Below are 13,609 nucleotides of genomic sequence, written 5' to 3'. Positions count from 1 at the left end.
GGCAAGGTAGCTCGAGGGAGCCACCAGGGCTCATCCAGAAAGAGACGTAACATTACAATCAATGCTGGATTTTTCAGTTATATCTCTTGTAGTGTCATGGGAAAATAGTATTGCTTTGAAGTATGCACAAGATCTAGTAATCAAACTAATCAAATTTTCTTTTACCAATTAAGTCAAAAGTTTTCTCAGTCGCATTATAGTCTACAAGAGTGTCTGCTGTAGTATGGTGCTTTTATATATAGTATATTGACCCTAAAGTACTTGTTTGTTACCCGCAGCCTGATGATGAGGATGATGACGACGACCTCGGCAATGAAGAGGATGATTCCGATAGCGATGATGATCCTGAGCAGAACTCCCAAGATGATAATGATGGTGAGCCAATCCACTTTAAAGTCATACTGGCTTTGGGGCTTCCTATAATTTGCGATTACCTTGCCCTTCGTTCAAGGATCTTATAGTTTCCATCCTCGACAGTGGAGTTGAAGATCTTAAAGTATACTGATACTAAGTAATGCACTTAACTCTTGGGCCGCTGAGGGTCATAATGGCTTCAATACCCACAGGTGCAACAAAAAAAAAAAAAAATCCAAAAAATTCTTTCGTCTTATAAAAGTACTCATTTGTGGTTCCCTGATCATGGAAAAAATAACAAAAAAATCGTAGGTGGAATATTTTAGCCTCAATAGGGTAGGGAAATATGGCAAAAAAAGGGGCATTGACAGAGCAGTCGCTAGATGAGGTCTACTCCGCTCTAGCTGTCAGGCATCAGTTGCCACAAAAATATTATTACCTAATTATTTCAATGTCTGATTGATTTTTTTTTTTCAGTAATATTATTCAATAGTGTGTATTGTGATATATTTATAAAATGTGTGAACCATCGCTGTGCTCAAAATTATGGTGTACATATTAGTGATTCAATTATTATGTTCATAAAACAATAAACAAATAGTTTTGCTGTTATTACACTATATGCACAGGTTATATATAAGTATCTGCATGTTTTGTTCACTATAACGAACCACTAAGTTGGTATTTTGAGTCAAAAAGCAACGAGGAGTGACCGCCACACACTAGCCAGCCACTCACTGCCACTCCCTCCCTCAACACCACCTCACTCACCCTCATTCACCTCCCACAATACTGCTTTTGCATTTATTCACTAAACACAGACGTTATATATACGTATTTACATGTTTTGTTCACCATAACTGTACATCTAAGCTTGTATGGTGAGTAAAGGCACAAAGACGTAGCTACTCACACAGTCAGCTGGTGGCGGCCGCCCTCAAGGCCAGACGCACTAATATTTCTCCTCCAACAATACTGTTTGTGGTGTTATTACACTATATACACACATTATATGTAAGTATCTACATGTTTTATTCACCATACCAGTACAAATAAGCTGGTATGGTTCCCAAAGATCATAATGGCCACCAGTAAACAAAAAGACATGTCATGCAGACGAGGCACCTCCCTCACCAAAATGGCGACCCCCAACATACTCCTATTGCTGTTATTACACTCTACACACACATTATATATAAGTATCTACATTTGTGTTCACCATAGCGAACCACTAAGCTGGTATGGTGAGTGCAGTCAATAAAAGGTGGCCACACACAGTCAGCAGAAGACACCACCACCCTCCCTCCCTCAGCATTACTCTTCCCACCATGGAGCACAGTGCTAAATATCACCACAATCCTGCTATTATCAGAATCCTGGTAAGTTTTATCACAGTCGGGGGTCTTCTGTAATACTATCATTGCTAAATAATAGCATAAACATAAATATTTTGACTTTTTAGGCGATGCTGTTGTCACAAGCTGAACAGCGATGCTGTGAGCTCATGCTGCGTGCGTCAGCCTTGGTGGCTCGCTCAGTACTGAAGCTCTCACACCCAGGAATGTTGACCACGATTTTTTTTCTAGGTGGCGTCTGTCAACCATCAGTCGTAGCTGCACTATAGCTGCTCCTATCCCACGCGGGGCGTTTAAATTAAGGCGCTAGACACTAAAGCAGTTATTAATGTATTGCGCGGTTCTGTTTTTGTTTCTCAAATCATCTATATATGTATTGCATGGTCTAAGGGTTAAATATTAAATCTCATTGAACCTTGAATTTCTAGTACAGTAGTATTAGCTTGGGTTATTATTAAACAGTGTCAGGTGTTTGAGTAAAGGTAGTGAACGCACAGAGTTCATCTTTTAAAATTTATTTGCAGAAATTGTGTAGTCGGGTAATTATATTTAGCAGTTTAGACTTTTAATGTAGTGTTCCCACTGTGAGAGAAACTTTTGTTGTTGGTTTTGAGAGTTCTTTACATTCCACTGTCTAATCTAAGGCCAGATATTCCTGGTGATAGCTTGCAGAAAGACATAGGAAATGATATCCCCTGAATTGTGAGAGTGAGCTCCATTCTCTACACTATTGCCCCTATTAGTCATGGTGAATGGTATCCCTTGAATGGTGTGAGCTCTGTTCTCAACCATCTACCTGCCCCTGTCCTTCGTGCAAGACCACTTGAAAAGTTACTTGTTGCAGTGGAGTTGAAGATCTTGGTGCTTCGCACGTGGGCAGTGTCCTGGGTGGAGCCCGGTGTGTGGGCAGTGTCCTGGGTGGAGCCCGGTGTGTGGGCAGTGTCCTGGGTGGAGCCCGGTGTGTGGGCAGTGTCCTGGGTGGAGCCCGGTGTGTGGGCAGTGTCCTGGGTGGAGCCCGGTGTGTGGGCAGTGTCCTGGGTGGAGCCCGGTGTGTGGGCAGTGTCCTGGGTGGAGCCCGGTGTGTGGGCAGTGTCCTGGGTGGAGCCCGGTGTGTGGGCAGTGTCCTGGGTGGAGCCCAGTGTGTGGGCAGTGTCCTGGGTGGAGCCCGGTGTGTGGGCAGTGTCCTGGGTGGAGCCCGGTGTGTGGGCAGTGTCCTGGGTGGAGCCCAGTGTGTGGGCAGTGTCCTGGGTGGAGCCCGGTGTGTGGGCAGTGTCCTGGGTGGAGCCCGACGTGTGGGCAGTGTCCTGGGTGGAGCCCGGTGTGTGGGCAGTGTCCTGGGTGGAGCCCGGTGTGTGGGCAGTGTCCTGGGTGGAGCCTGACGTGTGGGCAGTGTCCTGGGTGGAGCCCGGCGTGTGGGCAGTGTCCTGGGTGGAGCCCGGTGTGTGGGCAGTGTCCTGGGTGGAGCCCGGTGTGTGGGCAGTGTCCTGGGTGGAGCCCGACGTGTGGGCAGTGTCCTGGGTGGAGCCCGGTGTGTGGGCAGTGTCCTGGGTGGAGCCCGGTGTGTGGGCAGTGTCCTGGGTGGAGCCCAGTGTGTGGGCAGTGTCCTGGGTGGAGCCCGGTGTGTGGGCAGTGTCCTGGGTGGAGCCCGGTGTGCAGGCAGTGCCGTGGGTGGAGCCCGGCATGTGGGCAGTGTCCTGGGTGGAGCCCGACGTGTGGGCAGTGTCCTGGGTGGAGCCCGGTGTGTGGGCAGTGTCCTGGGTGGAGCCCGGTGTGTGGGCAGTGTCCTGGGTGGAGCCCAGTGTGTGGGCAGTGTCCTGGGTGGAGCCCGGTGTGTGGGCAGTGTCCTGGGTGGAGCCCGGTGTGCAGGCAGTGCCGTGGGTGGAGCCCGGCATGTGGGCAGTGCCGTGGGTGGAGCCTGGCTTGGCAAGCAGTTTTGAGTTAATTGGTCATCTCAGTACTGGTAACATTTATTTACTCTCAAGGTTGATACCTCCGTATTCCATGACTGTCTGTAATAGGGTAATGATACTGCAAGTTTAAGTTCTTATCAGTTCTTGTAAATTTAACAGTATAATCTTTTTCAGAAGGCAGCCAGGAAGGAGATGATGATGAGGATGACAATGAGAATGATGAAGAAGATGGTAACTCTAGTATTACTTCCCAGCTTAGTATTTTTTTTGAAGGTGAAAATGAGAGTGAAGATTCCAACTCATCTGATGCAGTATACTTTGAACTGAATGGAGATGGGAATCCTGCGGATCCATCCAATGCATCATTGAGTGCATGGCTGCAAGAAAATGACGAAGAAGAGGAAGATGCTGAAGATGAGGACTACGAGCCCTCAGAGTGAGTATTCCTAAGAGATTCGGAACTCCTTACTAGTTGTTTCATTTCCTCTACAATCTGCGGCCCATACACGGGTTTTGGATGCTGCTGGTACAGTCTTTCACGAGTGATTCGGCTATTGTCACGTCTTGGACACCCAAGAGGCATAGGGTGATGCTGTAATGTTCTGCACGCTGTGATAATTTACATGTGTTGAACAAGTGCTGTTATGACCAAGCTAGAACTGCTATGTGAACTTACTTTAGATGCTTTGAAAGCAAATAGAAATGAACTTAAGAAACTGTCAGTCATTATATACTTTGAGTTCAAGAATAATTTTTTTTTACATTTTTGTTCTTTTCAGTCTAATTAAGATGTGCAAACCAAATAATTATATACTGTACAGTATTTGAATATAACCAATAAATTCATCCACATTATTAAAACTTCTCCTAATATATGGTACAGTTTAAAATAGAAAAATGATGATTTTTTTGTTATTTTGAAGGTAACTTTTGTAATGAAGGTATTTTAATGTGGGAAGGGAAGTGATGGGGGGGAGGGTGACCAAAATCTTAATGTCCTCTATACTGAGAATGTAATATATTCAATTAAATTATAAATATTTTAACAATGAAAATGTAAGAAAGTCTTGTCTTTAATTCCAGAAGCCCAATAAATCCTATCTTGAAAGCTGTGGGAGTTAGTGTTGACTAAGTCAACCTTAGGCCTCTTTTGTGGCAGTGTTAGCGACATAACTGCTCTCTGCCATTTTGGGTCTCCTGCCTCAGGCAACCTCTTTTTTTTTATAGCAGAGGAAACGGGTTCATAAAACTGAGGAATGACTCGTTCTTGAGCTTGTTGATGTATGTTACAAGGCCCAACTAACATGATGTATAGAGCCTTCACATATATTAAGGACGGGGGTCAACGTTCAAGAAGCATTTAACAATCGGCAGAAAAACATTACCCCTGAGTACCAAAATACAAAGCAAATGTTCTTCCATAAAAATAATAATGTTTTAACAAAAAGTTGGTAAACTACTACCATCTCATTACTTATCCTCCTTATTGCAACATTTTAAATTCTGTAGTGATAGTTATTGAGCATATTTAGTTGTGAGGTAGAAGATTCCTTATAGGAAGCTTAAGGTAAAAGAAGTGTAAACACTGTGGTATTTCCTGTGGATCACATGAGCAGTGGAGAAGTCTGCTGAAGACGTCATTGTATGGAGATGATAACCCGTGTCCTTTAAACATATGCTGAAGAAGTTCCTGATGGAGGTCGTGCTCAAGATGATCATTGGGATGGAAAATGAGGCTGGCTTTGAAGGTGAGGCAGGTAGAATGACTAGTGGTATATACGGCAAGACTAAGGCATATCGGAGGGGAAAATCAACACCTGCCTGATATAACCACATGCATCTTGTGATACAGGCTACTTAACACCTCAGTAAATGAATCCAGTTAATGATGGCTCAAAATTATTTATTTATTATTTTTTCTTTTTCTTTTTTATTATTTTTTTCTGCGTTTCACTGTTGCAGATCAATTGCAGACTCATGAATATACACAGGGTCATGTTGCAATGAAAAATAAGTATCAGCCAATAAATGAGGTCAGGCTTCCACATCTTTTTTTAACACTAATATTTAGAAGGGTAACTGAACAGTTTTTAAAATTGTTAAGTTTTCTGGTGACACCTGACAAAGTAAGGAGAGGACAGTCCCAGTGGACACAATATCCAAGAGTCCAGGTCTGTGGTCGCTGGGGACAGGTCTGTGGTCGCTGGGGACAGAACTGTGGCTGCTGGGGACAGGTCTGTGGCTGCTGGGGACAGGTCTGTGGCTACTGCGGACAGGACTGTGGTCACTGGGGACAGGACTGTGGCCACAGGGGGACAGGTCTGTGACCGCTGGGACAGGTCTGTGGCCGCTGGGGACAGAACTGTGGCCACTGGGACAGAACTGTGGCCGCTGGGACAGAACTGTGGCTACTGGGAACAGGACTGTGGCCGCTAGGGACAGGACTGTGGCCTCTGGGGACAGGACTGTGGCCTCTGGGGACAGGACTGTGGCCTCTGGGGACAGGACTGTGGCCTCTGGGGACAGGACTGTGGCCTCTGGGGACAGGACTGTGGCCTCTGGGGACAGGACTGTGGCCACTGGGGACAGGACTGTGGCTGCTGGGGACAGGACTGTGGTCACTGGGGGCAGGACTGTGGTCACTGGGGGCAGGACTGTGGTCACTGGGGGCAGGACTGTGGTCACTGGGGACAGGACTGTGGTCACTGGGGGCAGGACTGCGGTCACTGGGGACAGGACTGCGGCCACTGGAGACAGGACTGCGGCCACTGGAGACAGGACTGCGGCCACTGGGGACAGGACTGTGGTTGCTGGGGACAGGACTGCGGTCGCTGGGGACAGGACTGCGGCAGTGTTTGGCTGGTGTGGTCAAAGTTCTTGAGAGGCAAGTGTGCTTTGAATGATTCCATATTAGTTATCGTTCACATGATACACAAGTGAGGATTCTTAAAATGTACCTGTGACAGGGCTGTAGGACAAATACTGTAGGAATTTAGAAATTTTGCTTTATGATTTCAAATGCCATGTATTTTGTGTAATTTTTTCTATAATTAGATATACTGTACTGTATTTCAAAACATGCAGGATTTGATAGAGAAATGGAAGATAAGGATACTGCATTCTGGTTGTAGATTTCTTGTACAGAAAACAATAAACAAAACAAGGGGGCAGCTGCCACAGACTTGAAACAGTTTTGCCACTGTTTTTATTCCTGTGAAGAGTAAAGCTCATTTGAAAATGTTATTATCTGTATATACTGTATTATGTATTATGATGTTATAAAAAATATTCATGCCATACATGCAGTAATCATTTTCCTAGAGGTTTGATATAGGAAAGAGTTTTGTGAATTTTTATATATCTGCATGAAAACTTCAATGGTATAGCATGTTAGGACAGGAATCTCATAGGCCTATCTAGCCAAAGACTTGTATCCAGTGGTGTCCAGACCACTGACGTAGACTTAGTGGTGCCCAACCTGACATAGCAAAGCCTACAATGACCATATGTAAATATTTCTTTATACTTGCAGTCTACACCTACATTCTATAGATATTACTTTATACCCAGTTTCGTTTCAGCTTGAAAATCTGCTGGAAGGTTATGTCTAGTACTTCAGACACTTCCTTATTGTGTGTGTGGCCACTGCATCTTGTATAGAATGGTCATTTACCAATTTCTTCCTCCTAATGTGACAAAGACCATCCTAAACTACTACAATGTAGTTGTTTACACTAACTACTATAAACCATCGTAGACTACTACAATGTAGTAGTTCACGCTGGTCCTTGGATGCCATGTTGTTCTCGTACTGCTCCACTGCTTTGAATTCCTGCATATTCATTCCTCTTAACTATATTATGGTTCACATCTCTTGTGTATGCACTGGAGACATGTTTTTAGTTGCAAGGATACTTATTTAGAATTCAAAATAAAATTTAAAACTTTATTTGCAGTCAAATATCAAGACACCAAACACATCTGATTTAATTTAAAAGGATCTATTCATGACATTGCACAGTGCCAGCCATTATTTTTAGGACATAAACAATGTTGTCTTGCCAAATAGCAGTCTTATATTGATAATTTCTGCCAGCACTGACAGGTGGCTTGTCTGTACCTGTGTAGAAGGGAAGTGGTGTACAAAGACCTTTAAGTTATTATTTTAAGAGAAAATTCTTTTGAGCAGATGTTAGGATCAAACCAACATCCTGGATCACCCAGACACTTGGCTTAACCCACACACTGCAATATATTCAAAAGTTATGTAAACTAGGGTCTGCCCAAACTCGTTGGGAATTTGGAGGCATCGAGATGGTACCCAATGCATCTCTGATATATCATAATTTATAGCAACGATGGTTAAATTCCTGACATACATTCTGGGCCAAACATGAGGAGGCCGCAAACTATGATAGTGACGTTGCACAGTAACATTACGGGATGAACGATGGTAAGATGACCTCTTCCTCCCTCCCTCTTGGGGAGAATATCCGGTGTGGTAATACTCAGGTGGCGGCTTCTCCAGAGCCTGTGTCCGCCTCCCTTTCTACCTTTCCTATCGTCTCTCTTAATTATTGCTCAATTTTCTGCTAACTACGACCACACAACTCCTCACATGCTTGACGTAAAGACGATGAATAAGTAATCGTCAAGAAAAGAGACAACTTGTCTGCAGCACGGTCTGTGTGGAGGACGAGGCTCACATCATTACGGATGGACATTTGCCATTTGCGAAATGTAATTTAGAGCATGACCTTTGTACTTTAGTTCACCAGTTAGTTATAGGCCTAGTAAATGTGTGTTCTTACCTATCGATGCTTGCTTATCTGTACCTACGAGAAGCGAGATGTGGCTTTTGAGTGCCGCCTCCTAGAATTCGCTTCCCAGTGTTCTAGCACTATCTAACTTTTCATGAAGGAAACATACATAACCGCTAGAATATACTTGTCACGCACACACTGCTGCTTTCGTAATTACCCAGTTGTAGTTACAGGATGAGAACTACGCTGGTGGTATCCCGTCTTCCCAGTACTCTTTATCGTATAACGCGTTGCAACTTTGTCTCTCGGTTCATGTGTTTCCTTCTAATATCCCTCACTAATATTTGTTCCTCGATGCTTAACCTTAGTATCTTGTATGTTATGCTCACATCCCTTAGAGGATATTTTTATTTCAGTGTGGTAGTGTGGTTCAACCGAGACTCGAGTTTCAACTCCTAGGTCCCGCCTCCCAACAGAGTCCACCATATTACTTCTTGGTTCATGTAATTTGTCTATTACTCTGACATGAGAAAATGTGTCACAATATTCCCGAGACTCATTTGGGTATTCTACTGTAAAAAGATGAACCGGAAGCCAGTCACCACAGAGCCGGGGGGACTACTAGGGGGGCCTCGTAGCCTGGTGGATAGCGCGCAGGACTCGTAGTTCTGTGGTGCGGGTTCAATTCCCGCACGAGGCAGAAACAAATGGGCAAAGTTTCTTTCACCCTAAATACCCTTGTTACCTAGCAGTAAATAGGTACCTGGAAGTTAGTCAGCTGTCACGGGCTGCTTCCTGGGGTGTGTGTGGCGTGGAAAAAAACAAAACAAAAGTAGTTAGTAAACAGTTGATTGACAGTTGAGAGGCGGGCCGAAAGAGCAAAGCTCAACCCCCGCAAACACAAATAGGTGAATACTACACAATCAGTCCCCCTACAACGTACACACCAATAATAACACAGCTTTTGTAAATCTGGTTTTAACCAAATGGGATAACATTGGGGGTGAGGAATAAAGTATTACATGCATTATTTTATCTCCAGGAGAGAGTGTGACCTGCAGCAGGTGTTGGCGCCATGCTGCCTCCCGCTCTCCAGAACGTAAACAATTACTTCAGTCTCTATGATCTGGATACTCACGAACCTCAAAGTTTGCCACAGTTTTGTCACGACCTCGTAAACCCTTCCACAACCTCCTTCAGCATTCAGACACTCATGATGGTATTATTACTTGTCACAACATTCAGATCATCACTTCCTACAAGTCTGTTGCAGCGCCTCCCAGAATCCTGTGTCAGGCCCCTCACTCCTGTCACATCCCAGAGTTGTCAAAACCCTGCCATATCCACCCACAACCCGTCACAAACTCCCACAGTTGAGTCACAACCATATTTCAACCACCCACAACCATATGCCACAATCTACAGCAAACCGGTTACAACCCCCACACACACAACCCCAGCTCTCGTATCAACTTTCCACGGTACTTTACAACCTTATCACAATCAACTTTCTACAAGCCTTTCGTCCCAAAGCTGCCTAACCTCACCAAACCATTTCCCGTCGCATTTTGCATTCCCAAGAGAAGAAATACAGGCCAGTTTAAAACCTGACGTGGCACATCCGACAAGGAATATTGCAATACCTTTAAGAATGGGGTTCCATCCCATTAGTGAAGGGTGTGTGTGTGTGTGTGTGTGTGTGTGTGTGTGTGTGTGTGTGTGTGTGTGTGAGGGAGAGAGAATATCAGAGGGAAGAAACATAGAAAACGAGAGAGAGTGAGAGACAGAGATACAGCCTAATATAATGGTAGTGATCTAGACGAGACAATATAGGAAGATGGGTGGATTACATGTTGCTGGACAGTCACAAGGGCGGTGATAGTCACTATTGGTGACACTGTTGTGTGTCACCAATAGTGACTATAGTATATACAGTATAGAATAGTCACTATATCTAATACTGTCACTATGGCGGTGTGTCCACTCACAGGATGAGTGACGCTGCCCAATACTGTCACTATGGCGGTGTGTCCACTCACAGGATGAGTGGCGCTGCCTAATACTGTCACTATGGCGGTGTGTCCACTCACAGGATGAGTGGCGCTGCCCAATACTGTCACTACGGCGGTGTGTCCATTCACAGGATGAGTGGCGCTGCCCAATACTGTCACTATGGCGGTGTCCACTCACAGGATGAGTGGCGCTGCCCAATAAACTCGTCCTTTAGGGCAAAAATTCACTATTTATTTATTTAGTAAACACTAAAGAATCTCATTCTGTAGCTCACACTCCCTCTCCCAACATATTGCCCCTATCCTCCACTTCACTCCTAGCCCCTTCCCTTAACATATCCCCCTAGCCTATATACTTCTACCTGGATGATGTAGGATGTTCACTTGTTCACTATTGGTTCCGTTCCTCTCCTGGCTTGCTGTGCCTCCAGCCACTTCACTATAAGGCCACATGTACACCTCTTGAGTGTGATATATGGCCATAGCCCGGGCTCTGCCACCCTAATATGGCTGCCTTGGGGTGGTGGTGGGGGTGGTGGTGGTGGTGGGGGTGGTGGTGGTGTTTACCTATCAGTGTCTACGGGATCTATAGCTCTTTATGCCCCCGCCTACTAGCCTCGTGTTCCTGTTGCCTTATAATTGAACTATTTTGAAGTTCAGCGTCGAATCTGGCCTTGAAGATGTGGGTGGAGGCAGCATTCCACTTCCTGTGGAATGCACCGAGTATTTCCTTACATGTTTTCGGTTCATTTGCGTTTCCAGCTTCCACCTGTGACATCTTGTACTATTTTCATTCAACTGGAAGAGGCCATCCTTGTCCACCTTATCTATTCCCCTCAGTATCTTGTATGTTGTGATCATGTCCCCCTCTGTTCCTTCTATCCTTTAGTGTAGCGAGATTTAGTTCCATTGGCCTATCCTCGTAGCTTAACCTTCTTAGCTCCGGCACCAGTCTTGTTGCAAACCTTCGTTAGTTTTCAATTTTGCTGCTTCACAAGGTGCGGATCCCATACCGGTGCTGCATATTCCAGTGTTGGTCTAACAAGCGTTGTATAGATCGCCTTGAAGGAGTCCTGATGTAGGTTTATGAGGAAGTTCTTATATTTACCAGCGTCCCATATGCCGCTGATGTTATCGTGTTTGTGTGAGTCTCCGGTGTGAGTGTTGGGACTGTGTCCTCTCCCAGATCCTTCTCTCTCTCACACACATTCGTGTAGCTGCCTTCGTGGTGTGGTGTAGCTGTCTTCTGGTCTCCTCTCTACCTTCCCCATCTTCATAACCTTACACGTGCTGGAGCACAAGTCCACCAACCATCTGACCACTCCTGGAGTTGGTCTAGGTCCTCCTCTAACGTCCTGCAGTCCTCCTCTGTTTTTACCTTCCTCATCAGCTTTGTATCATCAGCAAACATTAACATGTGAGAGCTCACTCCCTCGGGCAGGTCGTTCACATAAACTAGGAACAGCAGTGGTCCCAGGACGGATCCTTGTGGGACCCCACTTGCTACACTCCTCCAGCTTGATGCCTCCTCTCTCACTGTGACTCTTTGCTTCCTGTCCTTCAGGGACTCCCTGACCCAGTCCAGTGTTCTCCCCAGTTCCCCCAGCCTGCTGCTCCATCTTGTACAACAGCTCCAGGATAATGGCGCAGACACCTCTCTATGTTAGACTTGTCTCCAGTGACTCTTTGTCCAATGTTATTACTTGCTCAGTGAAGAGTAGGGTTCAAAAAGTAACCCCCAAAAGTAGTCAATCTACGTCATGGCTGCTCTGTCAACATCACTATGACGTCACTGAGTTGCCTCTAGGGGATCATTTTGGACCGCACTGCGTTTATAGAGAACAGAACTGTACCCTGAGATATGGTAATGTTGACATGTGTTTGGGCATAGTTACACGGCCGGTTACAGTGTAACGCTCCATGGTAACGAATGTGTTACTGTCACTTGTATACATCCATATCATGTTCAGCAGTAACAGCAGCAGCAGCAGAAAACACCTCTTCCAGCAAAAGTAGCAGCCTTAACAGCACCAGGAATACTATTGCCACAACAATAGCAGGAACAAGAGTGGTATCATCAGCAGGAACAGCAACATCAATATGAACAGTAGCAGCAGGAACAGCAGCAGGAGGAGGAGCAGTTGAGGGTACTACTTTGTCAAACTGCCATAAGCGCCACGTGTAGAGCGAGGCGCCACCCTGGACAAATTGTGTAAACAAAGCCTTGTTTAGTGAATGACACCCTCCTGTTGGCGCGGATTTGTGAATGAAGGGAGGTGCCTCCAGCGCCCAGGTGGCCGGTGTTGACCCTGGCTGTGTCAACAAACACTCCCGCTATTTGCCTACTCGCAAAAAGGGGCACGAATTGGTAGGTTGTGTGTGAACTTACCTAATTGTGCCACCTCCCTTTTGCTTACCTATCAGTACTCACCTAGTTGTGCTTGCGGGGGTTGAGCTCTGGCTCTTTGGTCCCGCCTCTCAACTGTCAATCAACTGGTGTACAGGTTCCTGAGCCTACTGGGCTCTATCATATCTACATTTGAAACTAAACAAGACATCCCACATGTTAACCACGCCTACAGGGGACGAATAGCACCAAGGCATTATGGCTATATAACACTGTGAAGGGGTCAGGATAAGGATTTGGGATGGGACGGTGGGAAGGAATGGTGCCCAACCACTTGGTGGACGGTCGGGGATTGAACGCCGACCTGCATGAAGCGAGACCGTCGCTCTACCGTCTAGGCCTTGGCCTATATAATAAACTTGGATTGTGAAGTATGTGGCCTATATAATAACCTTGGATTGTGAAGTATGTCCAGGCTCGTGATTGAGGAAAAAGACCTATAGGTTTCGTAAGTGGTTAAGTAACTACCTGATGACTCCTGACCCAGGTCAACTACCAGAGGACACAGTACAGGTCAACTACCGGATGACTATATATATAGTGTCTATATATATTCTATACAAAGGACACACACACACACATTATATATATATATATATATATATATATATATATATATATATATATATATATATATATATATATATATATATATATATATAATGTTAGAAGCCTAACTATATATAGATGTTTATGTATAATAATATTAAATTTATATACAAGAACAAACCAATTTTGAATACACAATATGTTAACATTGATGAATGTGTCTGGGGCGGACGGCCGCTGCTTTAACCAGCCTAGTGTG

The 13,609-nt window shown here is 45.1% G+C and overlaps 1 protein-coding gene and 1 long non-coding RNA gene across 8 annotated transcripts in view; one reads left to right on the top strand and one right to left on the bottom strand.

Annotated features, from left to right (window-relative positions):
- mahj (LisH and WD40 domain-containing protein mahjong) overlaps window positions 1-5,081 on the top strand; it is a 55,685-nt gene extending 50,604 nt beyond the window's left edge. For 4 of the 7 annotated variants that reach the window (XM_045736995.2, XM_045736989.2, XM_069326312.1 and 1 more), the window contains exons 25-27: window positions 279-375; window positions 3,794-4,055; window positions 4,703-4,892. In XM_045736995.2, the coding sequence (XP_045592951.1) occupies window positions 279-375; window positions 3,794-4,055; window positions 4,703-4,751 (408 nt within the window). In that variant the 3' untranslated portion in view covers window positions 4,752-4,892. The other 3 variants (XM_045736993.2, XM_045736990.2, XM_045736992.2) reach the window with 3 other exon arrangements.
- A 2,470-nt stretch (window positions 5,082-7,551) lies between these two features.
- LOC138365814 (uncharacterized) lies at window positions 7,552-13,375 on the bottom strand. The gene is made up of 2 exons (XR_011229028.1): window positions 13,194-13,375; window positions 7,552-13,159 (listed from the first exon to the last, which is right to left on the bottom strand). It is a non-coding gene; the product is annotated as an uncharacterized lncRNA (long non-coding RNA).
- Between the last annotated feature and the right edge of the window lie 234 nt (window positions 13,376-13,609).

This window comes from Procambarus clarkii, chromosome 18 (genome assembly GCF_040958095.1).
Source record: "Procambarus clarkii isolate CNS0578487 chromosome 18, FALCON_Pclarkii_2.0, whole genome shotgun sequence".
In the NCBI taxonomy this organism is placed as follows: Eukaryota; Metazoa; Arthropoda; class Malacostraca; order Decapoda; family Cambaridae; genus Procambarus; species Procambarus clarkii.
The sequence above is the reverse complement of the archived record's forward strand: the minus strand, read 5'-3'. Positions and strand labels throughout refer to the sequence as shown.